Consider the following 27,041-nt stretch of genomic DNA (forward strand, 5'->3'; position numbering starts at 1 on the left):
TGCCACCACCATGTTTCACTGTGGGGGTGGTGTTCTTTATGTGATGTGTTAGGTTTGCGCCAGACATAGCGTTTTCTTTGATGGCCGAAAAGTTAAAATTTTAGTCTCATCAGACCAGAGCACGTTCCTCCATACATTTTGGGAGTCTCCCACATGCCTTTTCGCAAACTCACAACGTGACTTTGTTTTTAGCTGAAAGTAATGGCTTTCTTCTGGCCACTCTGCCATAAAGCCCAGCTCTATGGAGCATACGGCTTATTGTCGTCCTATGTACAGATACTCCAGTCTCTGCTGTGGAACTCTGCAGCTCCTTCAGGGTTACCTTAGGTCTCTGTGCTGCCTCTGATTAATGCCCTCCTTGCCCGGTCCGTGAGTTTTGGTCGGCGGCCGTCTCTTGGCAGGTTTGCTGTTGTGCCATGTTCTTTCCATTTGGTTATGATAGATTTAATGGTGCTCCTAGGGATCATCAAAGATTTGGATATTTTTTTATAACGTAACCCTGACTTGTACTTCTCAACAACATTGTCCCTTACTTGTTTGGAGAGTTCCTTGGTCTTCATGGCAGTGTTTGATTAGTGATGCCTCTTGCTTAGGTGTTGCAGCCTCTGGGGCCTTTAAAAAAAGGTGTGTATATGTCATGACAGATCATGTGACACTTAGATTGACATCATTTTACTACTTGTGTGACTTCTGAAGGTAATTGGTTGCACCAGAGCTTTTCATGGGCTTCTTAAAGGAATTTTCTGTTTTCTAGTTCTAAATACATTTATACATTTTTTCCATTTCACTTCACCAACTTAGACTATTGTGATCTGATCCATCACATAAAATTCAGATTAACAAAACATTGAACTTAAAGGATAACTGTCACACTTAGACCCTAATTTCAATTTTCAGATATGTAGTTACTAATAACATGATATTCCAGAATCAGTTACTATTAGACTGACTTACCCCATATTTAATAAGATTCAGCCCTTAGCAACCAGTCTGCATAAAACTGCAATTTCACTATTCAGTTAAGATGGCAGCCACTGCCCTCACCCTGAGGCTAATCCCACCTGCCCTCACTAGCCAGTAACAATAGCCCCCCAAAAGTGTCAGTACCCAGAGCCCTCCCCCTAAAGGGTTAATCTCCTGCAGCACAAAGGGGTCCTCTTACCACATGTTGCTTTCATTTATACACTGAGCAGACGGCAGATCTCCCTTCCCTGCTCTGCGCTGATTCGGCTCTGCATTCTCCAGCTCTGCCGAGTGAGGGAGCGTCTGCCAAGCGCAGGGACAGGGAGAAGTGCACACAACCCAGGCACTGTTATCAGCTGCTGGGGAGGACCTGGGTTTAATCATTTACTTACAGTCCCTGGCTGTCAGTATTCTGACCTTGCACGCTGCCTGCTTCTGCGTCCTCCGTCCTTCAACAGATAGACGGACCATGCCTAGCAACCCTATTTTAAGCACAGGTAAAAGTAGGCAGTACAGGGAACAAAACTGTGGAATTAAGGGGTAATTGAATACACAGTGAAAAATTGAAATAGGGCCACCAAGGTTATATTAATCACCACAATCCAATACTCAAAAAAAAATATGACAGTTATACTTTAAGGCTGTAATGTAACAAAATACAAAAAAAGTCAAGGGGGGGTAAATACTTTTGCAAGGCACTTTATATAGGAGCTGCGGCATTAACACCATTTTGATCAGCTTTCCCCTGCCTATTAGAGACACTGGCAACTTATGCCAGGGAGCAGCTTTAAGCTTAAAATTAGCCAGCAGTCGTAATACATTTTCTTGTATGTACCTATGTGGATTAGTAGATACCTAAACTCCCAAATATTTAAAGGATGACACAACTTTGAGGTTGGTATGAAGAAGACAGACTGTGGAAGTGGGGACAATGGTACTATTAATGACTTACTCCAATTAATAAGCACACCAGATTGCTTGCCAAAATCTGAAATATGATAGGGTCTATTGATGAGGCCAAATCCCCCAGATACAGCAACATATCATATGCATATAACGAGATATGCTCCTCCATACCTCCCCTCTTAAAGCCATCTATTAGTGGCGTAGTTCTGAGTAGACACGCCAGAGGCTCTCACCCATACCATTTATAACGGTTGCTTGACTTTAAACCTGCTCAAGCTCTATCATGACTTTTCATGCACTGGTGACCAAAATTGTACACAATACTCCATGATCTTATTAGCCTCGGCAGCAGCTGCCTGACACTGGTTGCTACAGTAAAGGCTTCTGAAAACACAAACTGGGGGACATTTATCAAGCCATATACGCGACAATTGTTGGGTAAAAAAAGTCGCACATTAAGGCGCACAGCATTTGTGCTAACTAGATAAAACAGCTTAAAAACACATGCATCTTCATTTATGCCGCATTTTTGTCAAATATAATGTGGATGGCATTTTTCTTCTCTGGCTATTTTCCCCTAAAGAGAAGGAGATAGAAAAACACCTGAATATCAAAGCTGCAACATGCCGAGACCTATTTTAGGACTAATATAGACATATGTCTGTTTAATTAAATGACCCCAAAGTATCTGGCTGGTGGAGGTCTGACCACTGGGACCCCTAGCGATCAAGAGAAAAGGGTACTGTTCCTCTGGAACTAAACATAGCAGTAGTGGTGCTATTATTGGTTCTGGGAATTAGCTAGTACTACTGCTTAGAGCTGATATTACTGTATTTATGTCTTGGATTCGAGGATTTTTCTTTATGTATTCAGATGCATGGTTAGAGGAGAGGCAAAGACCGGAAAACTAGTAGCACTGGGTTTACTTCCCGTTTACCTCCTGCTCTTTGAGGCACACCCCAACAGATGGCCTGTGCATGCCTACGAGTTGCATATAATTAGTCATATAATATTCATGTGTTTAAAAAGGAGTTCTAGAAATACAGATGTGCAAAGTTCAGTTATTGCAAATAAACCTTTTGTTGCACAAATTGTTACATGCTTACACAATACAGATCCTTAGATTAAACAGTTTACCTTTCAGTGATGACAGAATACGCAGAAAATTCTGGACAGTTTTGTGCCCGCAAAGTTTATTCACTTGACCTGCTTGATTGCAGAAGCCTATGAACTGGTCCAGTGCAGAAGAAAGTGAAATGGTCTTGTTTTCAGCAAAACTGCAAACCTCTACACACAAAGCCACAAAACAAGAGTTTGTTTAGTGAGTACATATAGAAATGCACAGACCTCAATCTTCTTTCTGAAAGAATCCTGAATGTAATATTCATTGTAACTATAATCACACAAGATGACTTGTACATGCCAGACAGTCATCTCCAGGTACTGTGAATGTTCCTGACTAGCAGAGAACAAGCCACAAAAAAACATGTTTTGCAACCCATCCCTTTATCTGTCTGTACTGTGGTTATGTTAATGAAAATGCATGTAGCATTTCCTGTTTCTGATCCAACCAAACCCTTGATGCACTGCTCCTTTCTCTGCCACAGCTCCAGCACCTCCCCTAACAACGCCAAACTAGTTTATAGCTCCTCCCTCCCAGCTAGTTATATAGACCCTCCCCTATCACTGTCCCGGTTGCTGATTTGACATGTCCATGGACATGATATCACAGTAACTAAGAAAGAACTGCATGCACATTGTAATGTGACTACAGCCCTAATCACAGAAGATAGAAGTGATAAAAAATATACATTACAAAATTACAGCTACCTCTTTAAAGCCTATGGACAATTTCGGGCATTTTTTCTTTATTATTGCATTGTGCATATTGTGGGCTAAAAGAATTTCTCAAATTGGTCTGTATTAAAAAGAATGTTTAATAGCTTGCACTCTTCAGGTTGTCACTGATTCTACTGACAGTTGTTTCTGCTGTCCACTGATCTCTACTTTCCCGACAGCTCACAAACACTCAATTTAGGGTCCATTCACACGTCCGTAGAACGGGTCCGCATTCGTTCCGCAATTTGCTGACCCATTTATTCTCGATGGGGCAGGAACAGATGCGGACACCATACAGTGTGCAGTCCGCATCCGCATTTCCGTTCCACGACTCCGGAAAATAATAGAACATGTCCTATTCTTGTCCGCAGTTGGAGACAAGAAAAGGCAGTTCTATGGGGGTGTCGGCCGGGTGTATTGCGGATCTGCAATACACTACGGACATGTGAATGGAGCCTAACACCTTAAGGACAATGCCATTTTTTACCTTAAGGACCAGGCAATTTTTAGCAAATCAGAAATGTGTCAATTTATGTGGTGATATCTTTAAAACGCTTTTACTTATCCAGGCCATTCTGAAATTGTTTTCTTGTCACATATTGTACTTCATGACAGTGGTAAAATGGAGTCAAAAAAATTCATTTTTATTTGAAAAAAGAAAATACTAAATTTACCCAAAATTTGGCAAAATTAGCAAAAATTTTCAAATTTCAATTTCTCAACTTTTATAATAGATAGTAATAACTCTAAAAATAGTTATTACTTTACATTCCCCATATGTCTACTTCATGTTTGGATCATTTTGTGAATGGCATTTTATTTTTTGGGGATGTTAAAAGGCTTAGAAGTTTAGAAGCAAATCTTGAAATTTCTCAGAAAATTTTCCAGGACCAGTTCAGGTCTGAAGTCACTTTGTGAGGCTTACATAGAAGAAACCACACAAAAATAACCCCATTTTAGAAACTACACCCCTCAAGGTATTCAAAACTGATTTTACAAAATTTGTTAACCCTTTAGGTGTTCCACAAGAGTTAAAGGAAAATGGAAATGAAATTTCAGAATTTCACTTTTTTGGCAGAATTTCCATTTTAATCCATTTTTTCCCACTAACAAAGCAAGGGTTAACCAGCCAAACAAAACTCTAAATTTATTGCCCTGATTCTGTAGTTTACAGAAACACCCCATATGTGGTCGTAAACTGCTGTACGGGCACACGGCAGGGCGCAGAAGGAAAGGAACGCCATATGGTTTTTGGAAGGCAGATTTCACTGGGATAATTTTAGGCTGCCATGTCACATTTGAAGACCCACATGCACCACTAGAGTAGAAACTCCCCAAAAAATTACCCCAATTTGGAAACTACGGGATAAGGTGGCAGTTTTGTTGGTACTATTTTAGGGTACATATGATTTTTGGTTGCTCTAGATTACACTTTTTGTAAGGCAAGGTACCCAAAAAGTTTTTTTGCACTGTTTTTATTTTTTGTTATTTACAATGTTCATCTGACAGGTTAGATCATGTGCTATTTTTATAGAGCAAATTGTTACGGACACGACAATACCAAATATTTGACATAATAAAGCATTTTTGCTTTATTATGAAAGCCATAGTTTTTTTTTGTTTTTTTTGGGCGACTAGCTTATGTAGGGGCTAATTTTTTTTGGTATGAGATGACGGTTTGATTGGTACTATTTCAGGGTGCATATGACTTTTTGATCACTTGCTATTACACTTTCTGTGATGTAAAGTGACAAAAAAATGGCTTTGACAGTTTTTTTTAAATTTTTTTACGGTGTTCATCTGAGGGGTTAGGTCATGTGATATTTTTATAGAGCAGGCCGTTACAGACGTGGCAAAGCCTAATATGTATACTTTTTTATTTATTTAAGTTTTACACAATTATATAATTTTTTAAACAAAAATAAAATCACGTTTTAGTGTCTCCATAGTCTGAGAGCTATAGTTTTTTGTTTTTTTTGGGCAATTGTCTTAGGTAGGGGATCGTTTTTGCTGGATGAGATGACGGTTTGATTGGCACTATTTTGGGGTGCGTATGACTTTTTGATCGCTTGGTGTTGCACTTAAAATGATGTAAGGTGACAAAAAATTTTTATTTCTTAGCACAGTTTTTATTAAATTTTTTTAACGGTGTTCATCCGAGGGGTTAGGTCATGTGACATTTTTATAGAGCCGATCGATACAGACGTGGTGATACCTAATACATTATGTCTACTTGTCTTTTTTTTCCCTATTTTTAACTTCTTTTTTTTTTTTACTTTATTTTGGGTCATTTTTGTACACATTTTGATTTCAAACTACTTACCACACATTAGGGCCCCTAGAATGCCAGGGCAGTATAACTACCCCACAAGTGACCCCATTTTGGAAAGAAGACACCCCAAAGTATTCCGTGAGGGGCATGGCGAGTTCCTATAATTTTTTATTTTTTGTCACAAGTTAGCGGAAAATGATGATTTTTTTATATATTTTTTTTTTCTTACAAAGTCTCATATTCCACTAACTTGTGACAAAAAATAAGAACTTCTATGAACTCACTATGCCCATCACGAAATACCTGGGGGTGTCTTCTTTCCAAAATGGGGTCACTTGTGGGGTAGTTATACTGCCCTGGCATTTTAGGGGCCCGAATGCGTGAGAAGTAGATTGAAATCAAAATCTGTAAAAAATGGCCGGTGAAATTCGAAAGGTGCTCTTTGGAATGTGGGCCCCTTTGCCCACCTAGGCTGTAAAAAAGTATCACACATCTAGTATTGCCGTACTCAGGAGAAGTTGGGCAATGTGTTTTGGGGTGTCATTTTACATATACCCATGCTGGGTGAGATAAATATCTCGGTCAAATGCCAACTTTGTATAAAAAAATTGGAAAAGTTGTCTTTTGCCAAGATATTTCTCTCACCCAGCATGGGTATATGTAAAAAGACACCCCAAAACACATTGCCCAACTTCTCCTGAGTTCGGTGATACCAGATGTGTGACACTTTTTTTGCAGCCTTGGTGGGCAAAGGGGCCCACATTCCAAAGAGCACCTTTCGGATTTCACTGGCCATTTTTTACAGATTTTGATTTCAAACCACTTCTCACGCATTCGGGCCCCTAAAATGCCAGGGCAGTATAACTACCCCACAAGTGACCCCATTTTGGAAAGAAGACACCCCCAGGTATTTCGTGATGGGCATAGTGAGTTCATAGAAGTTCTTATTTTTTGTCACAAGTTAGTGGAATATGAGACTTTGTAAGAAAAAAAGAATAATAATAAATCATCATTTTCTGCTAACTTGTGACAAAAAATAAAAAATTCTAGGAACTCGCCATGCCCCTCACGGAATACCTTGGGGTGTCTTCTTTCCAAAATGGTGTCACTTGTGGGGTAGTTATACTGCCTTGGCATTCTAGGGGCCCTAATGTGTGGTAAGTAGTTTGAAATCAAAATGTGTAAAAAAATGACCTGTGAAATCCTAAAGGTGCTCTTTGGAATGTTGGCCCCTTTGCCCACCTAGGCTGCAAAAAAGTGTCACACATGTGGTATCGCCGTACTCAGAAGAAGTTGGGCAATGTGTTTTGGGGTGTCTTTTTACATATACTCATGCTGGGTGAGAGAAATATCTCGGCAAAAGACAACTTTTCCAATTTTTTATACAAAGTTGGCATCTGACCAAGATATTTATCTCACCCAGCATGGGTATATGTAAAATGACACCCCAAAACACATTGCCCAACTTCTCCTGAGTACGGCGATACCAGATGTGTGACACTTTTTTGCAGCCTAGATGCGCAAAGGGGCCCACATTCCTTTTATGAGGGCATTTTTAGACATTTGGATCCCAGACTTCTTCTCACGCTTTAGGGCCCCTAAAATGCCAGGGCAGTATAAATACCCCACATGTGACCCCATTTTGGAAAGAAGACACCCCAAGGTATTCAATGAGGGCATGGCGAGTTCATAGAAAAAAAAAATTGTGGGCACAAGTTAGCGGAAATTGATTTCTTTTTGTTTTTTCTCACAAAGTCTCCCTTTCCGCTAACTTGGGACAAAAATTTCAATCTTTCATGGACTCAATATGCCCCTCACGGAATACCTTGGGGTGTCTTCTTTACGAAATGGGGTCACATGTGGGGTAATTATACTGCCCTGGCATTTTAGGGGCCCTAAAGCGTGAGAAGAAGTCTGGAATATAAATGTCTAAAAAATTTTACGCATTTGGATTCCGTGAGGGGTATGGTGAGTTCATGTGAGATTTTATTTTTTGACACAAGTTAGTGGAATATAACACTTTGTAAGAAAAAAAAAAAAATTTCCGCTGACTTGGGCCCAAAAAATGTCTGAATGGAGGCTTACAGGGGGGTGATCAATGACAGGGGGGTGATCAGGGAGTGTATATGGGGTGATCACCCGACTGTCATTGATCACCCCCCTGTAAGGCTCCATTCAGACGTCCGTATGTTTTTTACAGATACACGGATACATGGATCGGATCCGCAAAACACATACGGACATCTGAATGGAGCCTTACAGGGGGGTGATCAATGACAGGGGGGTGATCAATGACAGGGGGGGTGATCAATGACAGGGGGGTGATCAATGACAGGGGGGGTGATCACCCCCCTGTCATTGATCACCCCCCTGTAAGGCTCCATTCAGACGTCCATATGTGTTTTGCGGATCCGATCCATGTATCCGTGGATCTGTAAAAAACATACGGACGTCTGAATGGAGCCTTACAGGGGGGTGATCAATGACAGGGGGGTGATCAGGGAGTCTATATGGGGTGATCACCCCCCTGTAAGGCTCCATTCAGACGTCTGTATGTGTTTTGCGGATCCGATCCATGTATCCGTGGATCCGTAAAAAACATACGGACGTCTGAATGCAGCCTTACAGGGGGGTGATCAATGACAGGGGGGTGATCAATGACAGGGGGGTGATCAGGGAGTCTATATGGGGTGATCACCCCCCTGTCATTGATCACCCCCCTGTAAGGCTCCATTCAGATGTCCGTATGTGTTTTGCGGATCCGATCCATGTATCCGTGGATCCGTAAAAAACATACAGACGTCTGAATGGAGCCTTACAGGGGGGTGATCAATGACAGGGGGGTGATCAATGACAGGGGGGTGATCAGGGAGTCTATATGGGGTGATCACCCCCCTGTAAGGCTCCATTCAGACGTCCGTATGTGTTTTGCGGATCCGTAAAAAACATACGGACGTCTGAATGGAGCCTTACAGGGGGGTGATCAATGACAGGGGGTGATCAGGGAGTCTATATGGGGTGATCAGGGGTTAATAAGGGGTTAATAAGTGACAGGGGGGGGGGGGTGTAGTGTAGTGGTGTTTGGTGCTACTTATTACTGAGCTGCCTGTGTCCTCTGGTGGTCGATCCAAGCAAAAGGGACCACCAGAGGACCAGGTAGCAGGTATATTAGACGCTGTTATCAAAACAGCGTCTAATATACCTGTTAGGGGTTAAAAAAATCGCATCTCCAGCCTGCCAGCGAACGATCGCCGCTGGCAGGCTGTAGATCCACTCGCTTACCTTCCGATCCTGTGAACGTTCCGATCCTGTGAACGTGCCTGCGTGCGTTCACAGGAAATCTCGCCTCTCGCGAGAGGACGCGTATATGCGTCCACCCAGAATAGCAGGGCCACCGCCAGGATGCAATCCTGCGTACGGCGGTCCTGAGGCGGTTAAGGGGGTTGTCCTATAAAAATATTCTACCGTTTTCAAACCAGCACCTGGATCTGAATACTTTTGTAATTGCATGTAATTAAAAATTTTGCATAGCTACTGAGTTATTCAATAAAATGTATCTGTATAGCGCCACCTGCTGTTCGTTATTTTTCTTAGTTCTTTGTCCTGCTCATTGAGATGGCCACATATGCTCCGTTTCATCCTTCAACTGCCTCCTGATCTGTGATAGGGAGAGAGCTGCAGCAGAAAAGACACGCCCCCTTAGCTGCAGCAGGAAAGACACTCCCCTTAAGCTGCCAGCTTCTAGAAGAGCAGTGAATGGGAATATTCCTGGATCTATGTACAGTACAGGCCTGGTTCTAGCTTTGTTAGAAAGAGACTGTCATCTGTTATATACTATATGATGTCTGATTTTCATCTTTTACATTAGTTATGGGATAACACCTTTCAAGCTAAATTCTTATTAAACAAATAATAAATCTGCTTGAATGCGTGTTAATGAGCTGTCAGGAAAATGCAGATATAAGCTAAACATCAACCCAACAGAGCAGCTCTGATGGATTTCAGTGAGATGTACGAAGAACAGTCTACAGAATCAGGGAAAAACAGATGCTCGTACTATGTGAGCAGCTTTAACTCGCACACTAATTGAGGTTGACATAGCAAGGAGTTTAAATGAACAAGTACTTGTTGAAGTGGCTTTTGGAGCTGCAGCGGAAACTTGGCTTGCCAAATGCTTTTTAATGATGTCCTCTGCTTTGAAGTTTTTATTCCGTTTGAGTATAGTTGCAGCATCCTTGCCCTGCTGGTTACTGATGCATGGGTCCACTCCTAAATCTAGAAGCATCTTCACATCTTGTGCTTGACCTATGAGACATATATATATAAAATTATTACAAGAAATTACTGTTTTGGATGGTGTTAAGTAGAGACGGTTAGTACATTTAGTCTATTTCAGCTCTATTACCACATGATCCTGAGATCATGTCCACTGCGGGCACGGCATCGCTGTAGCTACTGCGCATGCTCCGGCCAACGACGCGAACAAAGCTGCAAGGAGGCGGATCACAGTCGCGCAGGAGAAGAGGAGGGCATCGCAGTGCGCATGCCCCGGCCAAGCGAGGCAGAGCACAGGCGCGGGATTTCGCTGGAAGAGGAGGAGGACGCTAGGGAGGAGAAGTACGGGTAGATGCAGGTATATTAACAAAAAAGGATGAGCAGCCTGGGCTCCAAAGAAGTTAACGCCGCCCCTGGGCTCTTGCGAGCCCTCATTTACATATGAATAAAAGTCTGTTTTTGCCGCAGGTGAACCGCAGATGAACGCAACAATGGTACCATTTGATTCATCTAAAGTTATGCCAGAATGCTATGTAAGCGGTCTATAATGTCCAAATGTGGTAACAGACTCTGTTTAAAGGCTGACAGTCTAAGCTTTGAAACAAGACCAAGATTCCGGTGTAGATGCTCTTCATTAGGAAATATAGCTTTTGGAATCAGGAAGGGAGTCCCGTATGAGCAGCTCTCACATGGACCAATTTCCAAGAGTTGTAAGTCCAGATGTATGGTGGTTACTTATAAAGCAGCCAGAAATCCAGCAATCAGTAGCAAGGATGTATGAGATATGTCCTTCACCCTGCAAGGACGTATAAAAATATGTCCTTGGCAGAAAAAGGGTTAAACCATTCACTGAAGTACGTTTCCTACATAAATATCCATAGGATATATTTAATCCCATGTTTCAAAGACATTTTTCAAAACCAGTTACTTACGCATGAGAGTATAGCCATATGGATTAGCTGGAAAACAGGCTACCAGGTGCAGAACTGTGTTACCATCTCTGTCTTGTTTATTGATGTTTTCCTTCATATTTGGCTTCATCTTTATAATAAGTTGGAAAAGGGTGTTGTCGGCTATTAAAACCACAAGAGAGTTTTATTGTATCATCAGAATACTATAAAGATATACTCTTGAAATCATGTTTTTTTTATAAATGTTTTTTAAATGTGACAATCCATAAAAATATAAAATGTTTCAGATTTCACATTAGCCAATGAAGCACACAAAATAGATTGACATTTCCTGCTTTCTGCAGCTTTGCTCCGTAGACTACAGTGATCTCATTATTATTAATGGCAAGGGATTTTAAAAAGATCAGTGATCAGTTTCACAAATAAAATATTTGCGACTTATTTAATTGCTGCCCTACCCTTGGGTAGTTTTTTTTTCTTTTAATTCTGATTAGACCTTCTGTTCCTGAGATGTGTATCCCCTTTGTTTTGCCACCCTATATGGTCATTCACTGCGTATTACTAACAGGGCGGCAACCACTGCAATTCTCCCAAGGTGCAGCCTGCATAATCACCTTGATGCTGTCCAATCACTGAACAGCATCAGACCGGTCATGCATCACTGAAGGGATTTATCTACAGTACTTACATTGATGTAGTGCTACGGCTTCATTCGCCATCCCGCTGGCTCGTTTGTGCTAGCGTACTCTACCCAGCGAGAATCACGCCAGCCTAGTTCAGCATGATTTTGCAAGATCTAATATATTTCAGGAGGCCATACAATAACGAGTTCATTGTGGACCAAAGACTAAGTGGAAGCATTGTTGGGGAGAAGTAAAGAAGATAGCATAGACATAAAACTGCAGAGCTACATCAAAGTAGAACAATCCACTTAGTGATAAGCATGGCTGGTCTGATGCTGCCCCCAATGACTAGATTTCATTTGTAAAAATGAATGACAGGTCCTCTTTTTCAAACGAATGCAGCAAGGTAAACAGATACCATTACTGTTGGAGTTGCAGTGGATATAAGGGCGGTATATGCATTATCATCAGTTGCTGCCTTAATTTGAAGAATTCCTTTCATTATAGATGGCCGCCCTATTGTACTGCTAAAGGTCTATGTCGCTACCAGTTCTGATAGATAAAGTTGTACTATAAAATCACTTCCTGGAATGTGTATTAAGGCCGCATTAGACAGCAAGATTAGGCAATCGCTCCTTCCCGGCAATCGCCTGCTCGCTACCGGAGAAGACAATCGTTATTACATGCAGCGATCTCCTCTACAGCATAGGTAGGAGTGAACGTTATGCCATCGCTCGTCACCAGCTGTCTAGTTGTTTGCCAGCAGCAGATCATGATTAGGCAGCACGATTTGCCACTAGCAAATAATGATTTTTAAGCATGCTTAAAAACAAGCGTTTGCTCATTCATTGGGTAATCGGGGGCAGTATTAGACTACCAGATCATTGCTAAGGAGCGTTCCTGTGAACGCTTGTTAACAATGAATTGGCCAGGCTAATACAGCCTTTAGTCTCTGAAAGCTGTTCTCTTCATTAAAGGTGGTTTCCAGGTTAGGGGGTCAATATCTGATCGCTGGTGGTCCAACTCCTGGATCACCTGCCAATCAGCTGTTTGTATAGGGAGAGGCTTAAACCCCACCCCTAGGATACAGATCAATTTTTTATTATAACAATCCGTGTTATATCAAGCATCTAAACAGATTAGCAATTCTAGTAGTAAATTCTAGTAACCCATAACAGAATAAGAACTCTGGATAGGTCATCAGTATTTGATTAAGTGAGGGTCTGGCACCGAGGACCCCCACCAATCAGCTGTTTGAGAAGGCATCAGCGCTCACAGTAGCGTTGTAGTCTTCTCTCAGCTTTCCCTAGGCCAAGTGACGTCACGTTCATTGGTCACATGGCCTAGGCAAAGATCAGCCACATTGAAATGTATGGGGCTGAGCTGCGATACCAAGCACAGCCACTATACAATGTGCTTCTCAAGCAGCTAATCAGTGGAGGTCCTGGGTGTTGGACCCTTACCGATCAGGTACTGATGACCTATCCTGAGGATAAGTCATCAGTATATACGGTAAGTCTCAGAAAACCCTTTGAAAGACTTTGTCCCTTCTTGCCATTTCCACAGGGGTATACCTAAAACATGTGTCTCAAAATCTGAAGCTATCTGTGGGCGATGGATTGACTCATCCGGCCTTCATCTGAGTCAGTGTCTAGTCAATTCTAAGCTTTGTACCATACATTCCCTTCTGGGGTGAATGTCTTAAAGAGTTTTACTGTGAGATGGGACTAAACCCCCGGCCAACAGAAATAGCCAAGCAAGCAGGCACTCTGCCGTTTCCTTGGGTCCCACTGAAGTGGAGGGAAGCTACTCAAATAGCATAGCACAGCAAGCTAGGCTGTTTTTTTTTTTTAGCTATTCAGGCCCCGGTTTGCAACACTCCCTGGGTTTCACCACTCAGGTGCTGTTGTCACAATCAACCACAGAATCTGGGGGTTAAATATCAATGATCGGCGATGCCACCAATCATGAACATTGCCTCTGAGTGCCTGGCAGCTATGGCAGACTCTCAGCTTCTGAGTGGGTACATTGTTTAAACCTTGGACTTCAACTGTATATGTACGGCTGTTGTCCTTTAGGGGTTAGTTGGAATTAATAGCAATCTTCCAGGTTTATTGGTTAAAAAACACTTCATAACGCATTTTTCACCTGAAGAAGGGGAGTTATTTTCTCCGAAACGCGTTGCGAAGTGTTTTATAACCAATAAACCTGGAGAATTGCTATTAATTACAACTGGCCGGTCCGTATTTGCACCGAGCGAATATTATTTTTTGTATCTCCAAAACAATCCTCCGTGAGACTTCAGGGAACCCCTCTTGAGGATATTCACATCTGTGGCTGAATACCGACCGCATCCGGGGAACGTAAAGCTATTCCCGACACGCCTACAATAGAGTTGTGCCTATGTTTTGCACAACATCCTAAGGTGAGCCTCCAATTGGGGTATTATTTGGAACCGTGTATGTACGTTTTTCATCCTATGGTGCGCCTCTCTCTTTTTTGTTTATTTATATAGTAAACAAAGCCTGCGTACGTGGTCCTTTAGGGGTTAAACATGGAAGGTGTTCAATCGGGAAGAGGTAGGGAGAAGGCAACACTGTCTATTTGTGCTCCCCAACTAGAACTTTAGAGACAAACCACCATTAGATCTTATCTGGGCCCCCGACTGTGTATACAATAGATGAACCCATGCCACAAACTTGGGACCAAACCTCAACCTGTACATCAACGCCCACAGATATTCCCACCTGATGCAGTCAGAGGCCTTGGCAGTGTACAATGAGATGATGGTCCTATAATCAGATGACACCCGTCCCATCTGCAGATTGAGATATGGCGTTCTCAGATTTAGAGAAGTGGATTTATTGGGCATGAATACAGATAGATCCTCAAGGATCACCTGAGAAACCACAGTTTATTGACCAAACCCTTAGTTAGTAATTTTACGTCAGAGGTCAATAGTAGGATTAGTATATAGGAGTCAGCATAAAATTACATCTTAATCACTCTCTTTGAAAATCATGACATCAAAAAGTAAAACAATTTGCAATTAAACACAAAATACACACAAAAGTTGCAGATTCTAACACTAAGGCTACTTTCACATTAGCGTTTTTTGCGGATCCGTCATGGATATGAAAAAACTCTTCCGTTACAATAATACAACCGCATGCATCCGTCGTGAACAGATCCGTTTGTATTATCTGTAACATAGCCAAGACGGATCCGTCATGAACTCCATTGAAAGTCAATAGGAGACGGATCCGTGTTCTATTGTGCCAGATTGTCAGAGAAAACTGATCCATCCCTATTGACTTACATTGTGTGTCAGGGCGGATCTGTTTGGCTCGGTTTCGTCAAGCGGAAAGCAAAATGCTGCAGGCAGCTTTTTAGTGCCTGCCTCTAGAGCGGAATGGAGACTGATTGGAGCCAAACTGATGCATTCTGAGCGGATCCTTATCCATTCAGAATGCATTAGGGCAAAACTGATCCGTTTTGGACCGATTGTGAGAGCCCTGAACAGATCTCACAAATGGAAAGCCATAACTCCAGTGTGAAAGTAGCCTAAGCTGTGAACTACACGAACTGGTGTTTCACAAGTTTTATTTATACCTGACATCATGCAGAGTTGTATGACAGCATGGAGGGGAAGTTCTCCAATAGTTTCCAAATCAGCTCCCATGGTTACAAGCCAAATCACAAGCCCATTGATAAATGTCATATCTTTGCATGGAGTAGGACGCATGAAGCTCTGAAAAACAATATAGTGGACAGCATTTAAAGAAACATAAGTGATATTTGAAGATAAGGTGGGAAAGACTGCTGTTTCATATGCCAGTTCAGATGCAGGCACAGACCTCTTAATAAATGAGGAGAAACATCTCTGGTCCTCCAACATGAAAACCCAACCCTGGCATACATTTGCGCTTTAATTTATTTTAGTTTCAGGCGTAAATTATAGCAAATTGTTCGATCCATGAGCAGCTCAGATACTCCCACTAAGTCCCAATCCCTTTTAAGAAAAGTGGTGAACATAACACAAAAGCTATAAAACGTGAATTTTTTATTTTTTTTTCCTAGCAAAAATGAGATGTGCAAAGTAACAACTTTAAAGGGGTTGTCTCATCACAGACAATGGGGGCATATCTCACCATTGGGACCCGCACCTACTGTATATTGGGAATGGAGCCCCGTAAAGTGGTGGCTGGAGGACTCCGGTCCAGCCACCACCAAGCGCGCTCCCCATAGAAGTAAATGGGAGCGCACTGCCATGACCGGCCACCGCTCCCATGAGCCAGCGTTCAGCTATTTTCGGCAGCCCCACAGAAAATGAATGGAGGGCGGCTGCGCATGCACAGTGGGCCCTCCAGCACTATCGGGGCTCCCTCCAGCTGTGGAACCAGCACCTATAAGACAACAGGGGCATATCCTAGCGATATGCCCCAATTGTCTGTGATGAGACAACCCCTTTAAAAGGCAGAAAATCTGTGCAAATCAAATTATAAATTCCCTTTTGGCTTCTTCCTTCTGTCACTAACTTTTGAGATTTAAAAAAAAAAAAAATGGCACATGTGGCCCTATAGGCTCTCCAAATATTTCAGTTTTAGCAAATTCTAGTATTCCCCATGAAATAACAGTGGAACATCTTCATTTAAAATTCTGAATAGTGTTATTCCTCATAGAAATGTATGAATACATTGACAACTGGGTTTTATATTGGTTATTTTCACATACAGCATAGGCTTTTTTCTGCCATTTTTACAAATGGTTTGCTATACATTATGGGTTTAGTGATTCCTCTTTTACAAATGAAAAATCTAAAAAATGCTTTAACCACCTCAGCCCCCAGTGCTTAAACACCCTGAAAGACCAGGCCACTTTTTACACTTCTGACCTACACTACTTTCACCGTTTATTGCTCGGTCATGCAACTTACCACCCAAATGAATTTTACCTCCTTTTCTTCTCACTAATAGAGCTTTCATTTGGTGGTATTTCATTGCTGCTGACATTTTTACTTTTTTTGTTATTAATCGAAATTTAACGATTTTTTTGCAAAAAAATGACATTTTTCACTTTCAGTTGTAAAATTTTGCAAAAAAAACGAGATCCATATAGAAATTTTGCTCTAAATTTATAGTTCTACATGTCTTTGATAAAAAAAAAATGTTTGGGTAAAAAAAAAATGGTTTGGGTAAAAGTTATAGCGTTTACAAACTATGGTACAAAAATGTGAATTTCCGCTTTTTGAAGCCGCTCTGACTTTCTGAGCACCTGTCATGTTTCCTGAGGTTCTACAATGCCCAGACAGTACAAACACCCCACAAATGACCCCATTTCTGAAAGTACACACCCTAAGGTATTCGCTGATGGGCATAGTGAGTTCATAGAACTTTTTATTTTTTGTCACAAGTTAGCGGAAAATGATGATTTTTTTTTTTTTTTTCTTACAAAGTCTCATATTCCACTAACTTGTGACAAAAAATAAAAAGTTCTATGAACTCACTATGCCCATCAGCGAATACCTTGGGGTCTCTTCTTTCCAAAATGGGGTCACTTGTGGGGTAGTTATACTGCCCTGGCATTCTAGGGGCCCAAATGTGTGGTAAGGAGTTTGAAATCAAATTCAGTAAAAAATGACCTGTGAAATCCGAAAGGTGCTCTTTGGAATATGGGCCCCTTTGCCCACCTAGGCTGCAAAAAAGTGTCACACATCTGGTATCTCCGTACTCAGGAGAAGGTGGGGAATGTGTTTTGGGGTGTCATTTTATATATACCCATGCTGGGTGAGAGAAATATCTTGGCAAAAGACAACTTTTCCCATTTTTTTATACAAAGTTGTCATTTGACCAAGATATTTATCTCACCCAGCATGGGTATATGTAAAAAGACACCCCAAAACACATTCCTCAACTTCTCCTGAGTACGGGGATACCAGATGTGTGACACTTTTTTGCAGCCTAGGTGGGCAAAGGGGCCATATTCCAAAGAGCACCTTTCGGATTTCACTCCTCATTTTTTCCTGAATTTGATTTCAAACTCCTTACCACACATTTGGGCCCCTAGAATACCAGGGCAGTATAACTACCCCACAAGTGACCCCATTTTGGAAAGAAGACACCCCAAGGTATTCCGTGAGGGGCATGGCGAGTTCCTAGAATTTTTTATTTTTTGTCACAAGTTAGTGGAAAATGATGATTTTTTTATTTTTTTATTTTTTTCATACAAAGTCTCATATTCCACAAACTTGTGACAAAAAATAAAAAGTTCTATGAACTCACTATGCCCATCAGCGAATACCTTGGGGTCTCTTCTTTCCAAAATGGGGTCACTTGTGGGGTAGTTATACTGCGCTGGCATTCTAGGGGCCCAAATGTGTGGTAAGTAGGTAAATGACCTGTGAAATCCGAAAGGTGCTCTTTGGAATGTGGGCCCCTTTGCCCACCTAGGCTGCAAAAAAGTGTCACACATCTGGTATCTCCGTACTCAGGAGAAGTTGAGGAATGTGTTTTGGGGTGTCTTTTTACATATACCCATGCTGGGTGAGATAAATATCTTGGTCGAATGCCAACTTTGTATAAAAAAATGGGAAAAGTTGTCTTTTGCCAAGATATTTCTCTCACCCAGCATGGGTATATGTAAAATGACACCCCAAAACACATTCCCCAACTTCTCCCGATTACGGAGATACCAGATGTGTGACACTTTTTTGCAGCCTAGGTGGGCAAAGGGGCCCATATTCCAAAGAGCACCTTTCGGATTTCACAGGTCATTTTTTACAGAATTTGATTTCAAACTCCTTACCACACATTTGGGCCCCTAGAATGCCAGGGCAGTATAACTACCCCACAAGTGACCCCATTTTGGAAAGAAGAGACCCCAAGGTATTCGCTGATGGGCATAGTGAGTTCATGGAACTTTTTATTTTTTGTCACAAGTTAGTGGAATATGAGACTTTGTATGAAAAAAAAAATAAAAAAAAAAATAAGCATTTTCCACTAACTTGTGACAAAAAATAAAAAATTCTAGGAACTCGCCATGCCCCTCACGGAATACCTTGGGGTGTCTTCTTTCCAAAATGGGGTCACTTGTGGGGTAGTTATACTGCCCTGGCATTTTCCAGGGGCCCTAATGTGTGGTAAGTAGGTAAATGACCTGTGAAATCCTAAAGGTGCTCTTTGGAATATGGGCCCCTTTGCCCACCTAGGCTGCAAAAAAGTGTCACACATGTGGTATCGCCGTATTCAGGAGACGTTGGGGAATGTGTTTTGGGGTGTCATTTTACATATACCCATGCTGGGTGAGAGAAATATCTTGGCAAAAGACAACTTTTCCCATTTTTTTATACAAAGTTGGCATTTGACCAAGATATTTCTCTCACCCAGCATGGGTATATGTAAAATGACACCCCAAAACACATTCCCCAACTTCTCCTGAGTACGGCGATACCAGATGTGTGACACTTTTTTGCAGCCTAGATGCGCAAAGGTGCCCAAATTCCTTTTAGGAGGGCATTTTTAGACATTTGGATACCAGACTTCTTCTCACGCTTTGGGGCCCCTAGAATGCCAGGGCAGTATAAATACCCCACATGTGACCCCATTTTGGAAAGAAGACACCCCAAGGTATTCAATGAGGGGCATGGCGACTTCATAGAAATTTTTTTTTTTTGGCACAAGTTAGCGGAAATTGATATTTTTTATTTTTTTCTCACAAAGTCTCCCGTTCCGCTAACTTGGGACAAAAATTTCAATCTTTCATGGACTCAATATGCCCCTCACGGAATACCTGGGGGTGTCTTCTTTCCGAAATGGGGTCACATGTGGGGTATTTATACTGCCCTGGCATTCTAGGGGCCCTAAAGCGTGAGAAGAAGTCTGGAATATAAATGTCTAAAAAAATTTACGCATTTGGATTCCGTGAGGGGTATGGGGAGTTCATGTGAGATTTTATTTTTTGACACAAGTTAGTGGAATATGAGACTTTGTAAGAAAAAAAAAAAAAAATTCCGCTAACTTGGGCCCAAAAAATATCTGAATGGAGCCTTACAGAGGGGTGATCAATGACAGGGGGGTGATCAATGACAGGGGGGGTGATCAATGACAGGGGGGGTGATCAATGACAGGGGGGTGATCAATGACAGGGGGGTGATCAGGGAGTCTATATGGGGTGATAACCACAGTCATTGATCACGCCCGTGTAAGGCTTCATTCAGACGTCCGGATGCGTTTTGCGGATCCGATCCATCTATCAGTGCATCCGTAAAAATCATGCGGACATCTGAATGGAGCTTTACAGGGGGGTAATCAATGACAGGGGGGTAATCAATGACAGGGGGGTGATCAGGGAGTCTATATGGGGTGATCACCACAGTCATTGATCATGCCCCTGTAAGGCTTCATTCAGACGTCCGGATGCGTTTTGCGGATCCGATCCATCTATCAGTGCATCCGTAAAAATCATGCGGACATCTGAATGGAGCTTTACAGGGGGGTAATCAATGACAGGGGGGTAATCAATGACAGGGGGGTGATCAGGGAGTCTATATGGGGTGATCACCACAGTCATTGATCATGCCCCTGTAAGGCTTCATTCAGACGTCCGGATGCGTTTTGCGGATCCGATCCATCTATCAGTGCATCCGTAAAAATCATGCGGACATCTGAATGGAGCTTTACAGGGGGGTAATCAATGACAGGGGGGTGATCACCACAGTCATTGATCATGCCCCTGTAAGGCTTCATTCAGACGACCGGATGCGTTTTGCGGATCCGATCCATGTATCAGTGCATCCGTAAAAATCATGCGGACATCTGAATGGAGCTTTACAGGGGGGTGATCAGGGAGTCTATATGGGGTGATCACCACAGTCATTGATCATGCCCCTGTAAGGCTTCATTCAGACGTCCGGATGCGTTTTGCGGATCCGATCCATCTATCAGTGGATCCGTAAAAATCATGCGGACGTCTGAATGGAGCTTTACAGGGGGGTAATCAATGACAGGGGGGTAATCAATGACAGGGGGGTGATCAGGGAGTCTATATGGGGTGATCACCACAGTCATTGATCACGCCCCTGTAAGGCTTCATTCAGACGTCCGGATGCGTTTTGCGGATCCGATCCATCTATCAGTGGATCCGTAAAAATCATGCGGACGTCTGAATGGAGCTTTACAGGGGGTTGATCAATGACAGGGGGGTAATCAATGACAGGGGGGTGATCAGGGAGTCTATATGGGGTGATCAGGGGTGATTAGGGGTGATCAGGGGCTAATAAGGGGTTAATAAGTGACGGGGGGGGGGGGTGTAGTGTAGTGTAGTGGTGCTTGGTGCTACTTTACTGAGCTACCTGTGTCCTCTGGTGGTCGATCCAAACAAAGGGGACCACCAGAGGACCAGGTAGCAGGTATATTAGACGCTGTTATCAAAACAGCGTCTAATATACCTGTTAGGGGTTAAAAAAAACACATCTCCAGCCTGCCAGCGAACGATCGCCGCTGGCAGGCTGGAGATCAACTCTCTTACCTTCCGTGCCTGTGTGCGCGCGTTCACAGGAAGTCTCGCGTCTCGCGAGATGACGCGTATATGCGTGACTGTGCGCAGCGCTGCCACCTCCGGAACGCGATCCTGCGTTAGGCGGTCCGGAGGTGGTTAAACAACAGAATTTGTTTACAATAAGTAAACACATAAACCAAATTACACAGAATACAGTATGAATAGCATTGAGAAAGGCATGTTAGTGAATGGCAGGGCAAGAACATGCCAGCTCTAGATCAATAAAAAATGTTCCCCTAAACATACGTAACATTTTGCTTTGTAGCCCACCCCTCAACTTTCTACATACAGGATTACAAACACATTTTACCTCAAAGATGCCCCCCAATGGCACTTTCAAGTCATTAATGTCTGGTGGCAGGGTGCTTCGGTGTGTCATTAAATAAATGCAGGACTAGGGAAAAAATTACATTTAATATTAATTTTATCTCAAATATTAATATCTGCTTAACATAACTACAGTTATTAAAACTTTATAGCTTTAAATCAATCAATGGACAAACTTATGATAAAAAGCACGTAGAACAGCCTGAAATCTAACAGAGACAGCCTACTGGAGATGAAGAATGAGTACACTGGAAGCACTGCATCATCTGTAACAATGGTACCCTATCATTTTGGAAGAGCTAAGGCAATGTTCACACCTGGGTTGGAGGTTGTGTCAAAAGCCTCTGCAGATTCTGTCAAAGGGCTGTAAAATATTACAGCATTCTACGCTATTGCAGCCTGCTGACCAATGCAGGGCTCCAGATGGCGACCAAAATGGTCGCCAATGCGACTTAGAATTTACAAATGGCGACAAGACTTTTTAGTCTTGTCGCCATTTGCGACTAGACCCGCCACCGCAGCTCTGCAGTTGAATACAGTGACGGGGCACAGGAGATGATAGTTCTCTGCCCCGCCGCCGATGTTCTTCTCAGCAGTGCAGTGAAGGAGTCTCCCCCTCCCCCCTGTGCTGCTGCCGCCAATAAGGAGAGAGACAGGAGGAGGAGGGGAGGGGCTGTGGCCACTGCGCCACCAATGAAGATAACTGACCTGTTAATACAAATAAAGGAGGCGGGTGCTGGAATCAAATAGCCGACACCCGACCTCTATGACAGAGAGCTGCGATCAGCGGCAGTTAACCCTTCAGGTGCGGTACCTGAGGGGTTAACTGCAGGGGATCGCAGCTCCATGTCATAGAGGCCGGGTGTCGGCTATTTGATTCCAGCACCCGCCTCCTTTATTTGTATTAACAGGACAGTTATCTTCATTGATGGCGCAGGGCCCCCCCCCCCCCCCCAAACACCCCATTATAAAAAACATTGGAGGCGCAGTACGCCCCCCCCCTCCCCAGTATAATAAACATTGGTGGCGCAGTGCGCCCCCCGCCCCCAACACCCCAGTATAATAAACATTGGTGGCGCAGTGCGCCCCCCCCCAGTATAATAAACATTGGTGGCGCAGTGGGCAGTGCCAATTAGGGTTTAAAAAATTCAAAAAATTAACTCACCTCCTCCAATTGATCGCATAGCTGCCGGTCTCCTGTTCTTTCTTCAGGACCTGTGGTGACGTCACTGAGCTCATCACATGGTCTATTACCATGGTGATGGATCATGTGATGAGCACAGTGATGTCACCACAGGTCCTTTGACAGGTCCTGAAGAAAGAACAGGAGACCGTCAGCTACACGATCAATTGGAGGAGGCGATTTCATTTTTTTTTTAACCCTCACTGGCACTGTGCCACCAATGTTTATTATACTGGGGTGTTGGGGGGCGCACTGCGCCACCAATGTTTATTATACTGGGGTGTTGGGGGGGCGCACTGCGCCACCAATGTTTACTATACTGGGGTGTTGGGGGGGGCGCACTGCTGGGGTGTATATAATGTTTATTATACACCAATGTTTATTATACTGGGGTGTTGGGGGGGCGCACTGCGCCACCAATGTTTATTATACTGGGGTGTTGGGGGGGCGCACTGCGCCACCAATGTTTACTATACTGGGGTGTTGGGGGGGGGGGGCGCACTGCTGGGGTGTATATAATGTTTATTATATTGACCTTCTACTAAGCATTCTGTATTATAGAATGCTATTATTTTCCCTTATAACCATGTTATAAGCAAAAATAATACAGTGAATAGACTTTTATCCTAGCAACCATGCGTGAAAATCGCACCGCATCCTCACTTGCTTGCGGATGCTTGCGATTTTCATGCAGCCCCATTAACTTCTATGGGCCTGCGTTGCGTGAAAAACGCACAACATAGAGCATGCTGCGATTTTCACGCAAAGCACAAGTGATGCGTGAAAATGACCGCTCATGTGCACAGCCCCATAGAAATGAATGGGTCCGGATTCAGTGCGGGTGCAATGCGTTCACCTCACGCATTGCACCCGCGCAGAAATCTCGCCCGTGTGAAAGAGGCCTAAGGGTGGATAGGACAAGGGTTCCAGCCTCTAAGGGGGCTAATAGTAAGTAAAAAAAAAAAAAAAAAAAAAACACAAACACTAAGGCTACTTTCACACTTGCGGCAGTGTGATCCGGCAAGCAGTTCCGTCGTCGGAACTGCCGATCTGGATGTGACTGAAAGCATTTGTGAGACGCATCCGTCTCACAAATGCATTGCAAGAACGAATCCATCTCTCCGCTTGTCATGCGGACAGACGGATCCGTCTTGTATCTTTTTACACATTGCGCAGACCGGAAGGACGGATCCTGCATTCCGGTATTTTGAATGCCGGATCTGGCACTAATACATTCCTATGGGGAAAAATGCATTCAAGCAAGTCTTCAGTTTTTTTTTCACCGGAGATAAAACCATAGCATGCTGCAGTATTATCTCTGTCCTAAAAAGTCAAAAAGACTGAACTGAAGACATCCTGATGCATCCTAAACGGATTACTCTCCATTCAGAATGCATGGGGATATACCTGATCAGTTCTTTTCCGGTATAGAGCCCCTGTGACGGAACTCTATGCCGGAAAGGAAAAACGCTAGTGTGAAAGTACCCTAAAATATTAAGTTTAAATCCCCTTTCCCAATTTTACATATAAAATATATAAACAATAAATAAATAAACATATTACATAGCGCTGCGTCCGAAAAGTCCAAACTATTAAATTATTAAAAAATATCTCCTATGCGGTGAGCATTCGCCATTTTTTAGTCACCTTGTCACCCCAAAAAATAGGATAGGACTGTTCTATTATGGACCGAACGTTTCATAAGATGCAAAATGCACGCGGCTTTTTTTGGTGTTTTTTTATTTTTGCGGTATTGAGTATCGCAATACTTTTTTATGGTAACGAAAGCGAATCAAAATTTTGTTATCGAAACAACCCTACGCTGATCTGATTGGCGTAGCGTTGTCACAATACCTAAATTTAGATTTGGCGACTAAAAATTTAATTTGGCTCCTAAATTTTTCAGAGCACTGCAATGCCATAACAGAAACCCAATGAATCCTACTATAATCAATGGAGTCCGTCAGGCACCATCAGTAGCCATCATCTGAGGAGTCTGCCGCTACATACATATCTCTGTTCCTGAATCGGAGTAGAGAGGCCTGTGCACTACAGCTAGCTGGGTGAAACCTTGTCTTCTCATATGTAAATTCCTGGGAGTATTTAAAAAAAACACTCAAAGAAGATACACTTGTACCTAGTTGCAAGGCCACGACACAGGGAGTCTAATTTATGCATTAAAATATCAGAGCGTTTCAATTCTGCCCAAAATTAGAGCCACTGACAAATATAGCATTGCACTGATCAGTGGAAAGATCCAGCGCACATACTGTCCATACACTTTATAAATGTCTCAGGAGAGTTTTTCATATTTTCACCATTTTAACAACTGAACCCACCTAAAGTCTAAAGGTAGATTTATACTGTCTAACTGAGCAGGCAATTATTGGGAAGGGACTGTTCCTATCCAATAATCACCTCTTAGGTGGAGATGAAGAGTCATAATACAGATTCAATGTTTCTGGCCAGTAGAGTGCAGTATAAGGGGCCTTTAAACTCCATGTAAACTCCATGTACTTTGGGCAGATCCAATGTATAGGTACTACTAGTTACCCAATGAACGAGCAAAATGCTTGTTGGGCTACTTTCACACTAGCGTTTTTTGCGGAACCGTCAAGGATCTGCAAAAACGCTTCCGTTACAATAATACAACCGCATACAATAATACAATCCGGTTGTATTATGTCTTCTATATCCATGACAGATCCGTCAATGGGGGACGGATCAGTTTTCTATTGTACGAAAGGTCATTTCACAGATTGACAGTAATCGGCAGCACATATACAAAGGCCGATTATTGGCAATGAACATTCGTACTAAAGCTCATATTACCTTGTACATCTTTTCTTTCATCAGCTTCACGATGAGTGGCTGCCAGATAGCCTTTGTGTATCTCTCTCTCCAGACACATTCAAAAATCCTTTTGAAATGGAGGGTACTTCCAGCAACTGTTTATGAAAATAAAAAAAGTAAAGTATTTTGTTGGCATATTCATTTCATCTTTACTAAAGAGCTGAACACAATCCATAAGGAGCCTCTCAGGAACCTATAATGTATGGTCATAAACTCTTAGTCTGGAACATGCTTTCTGAGAAATGACTCTCCATACAGTACACGGGCAGTAGACTTCATAAGTCCTGTATTCCTACCACTCTCTACTGAACTCTCTGGATGCAGTTTAGGATTTTGAAAAAAGCCAACTCTGGTAAAAATGTGCATATAGCAATTTCAAGAGCTTGCACATTATTGAAGAGTTCTCTTGAATTATGCCAAGTTCTACCTAGTGTACTCCGCATATCTTTTCAGGATAAAAAAGTTGTACAAAGTGTAAGGCAAAGGTTACTGGCTACTGCAGCTGCTCTTCTTACATTTAGATTTGTGTCTTTTGGGATGTCGGTGCAGCAGAAAATTGTGATCCCTAGCAATATTAAGGAAGTACTGTATCATCTAGCACCCTATACATGCGTTCCATCTACTTTTGCCCTGCCACTCACTCTCCCTGGGCACTGAAATGCATGTGCCTAAGATAAATGCAGGTCTGAACTTGACATTTTGCAATATCATATTTTTTTTTTTACTGGGTCTGATGAAGAGGGAAGACCCGTCCTCTTTGAAACATGTCACCCTGTTCCCTAGTTTTATCTTTTAACCTAATAAATTATTTCTTATTCAGTTTAGCGCTCAGCATCCCTCTCTTTTTAACTGATGAGTATCTGATCAATGGGAATCCAACACGCAGGACCCCCCTCCCCATCATCTGCGCCGTGGCCTTCTCAAGGTTTGCCTGTGCCAGTGACAACACGTTCATTGGTCACGTAGCCTAGGTGCAGCTCATTGAAGTGAATGGGGCTTAGCTCCGATACTAAGAACAGCCGCTATACAACTAAGGGTACATTCACACGACCGCATCATTTTATCCGCGTCTGATCTGCATCCATTCCGCGGTTTGCGGAATAGATGAGGATCCATTCATTCCTATGGGAGAATAAAACGTGCGGACAACGTTCAGTATGTTCTCCGCATCCGTCTTTCCGCACTTCTAGTCTGCAAAAATATGAAGCTTGTACTACTATTGTCCGCACAGATCGGTCCGCAGCCCCATTCAAGTTAATGGAGCCGCAAATTGCGGATGACATACCGAACGGTTTCAGTATGTCATCTGTTTTTTACCGATCCGTTTCCGTATT

At 42.7% G+C, this 27,041-nt stretch overlaps 1 protein-coding gene across 2 annotated transcripts in view; it reads right to left on the reverse strand.

Moving 5' to 3' along the window:
• Positions 1-27,041, reverse strand: part of TRANK1 (tetratricopeptide repeat and ankyrin repeat containing 1) — a 169,680-nt gene that overhangs the window by 96,730 nt on the left and 45,909 nt on the right. For both annotated transcript variants that reach the window (XM_040433409.1, XM_040433410.1), the window contains 6 exons: positions 25,687-25,802; positions 21,655-21,738; positions 15,402-15,540; positions 11,188-11,328; positions 10,106-10,285; positions 3,007-3,156 (listed from right to left, as the gene is read on the reverse strand). In XM_040433409.1, coding sequence (XP_040289343.1) covers positions 3,007-3,156; positions 10,106-10,285; positions 11,188-11,328; positions 15,402-15,540; positions 21,655-21,738; positions 25,687-25,802 — 810 coding nt within the window. The remainder of the gene's footprint in view (positions 1-3,006; positions 3,157-10,105; positions 10,286-11,187; positions 11,329-15,401; positions 15,541-21,654; positions 21,739-25,686; positions 25,803-27,041) is intronic.

This window comes from Bufo bufo, chromosome 5, assembly GCF_905171765.1.
Source record: "Bufo bufo chromosome 5, aBufBuf1.1, whole genome shotgun sequence".
NCBI classification, from domain to species: domain Eukaryota; kingdom Metazoa; phylum Chordata; class Amphibia; order Anura; family Bufonidae; genus Bufo; species Bufo bufo.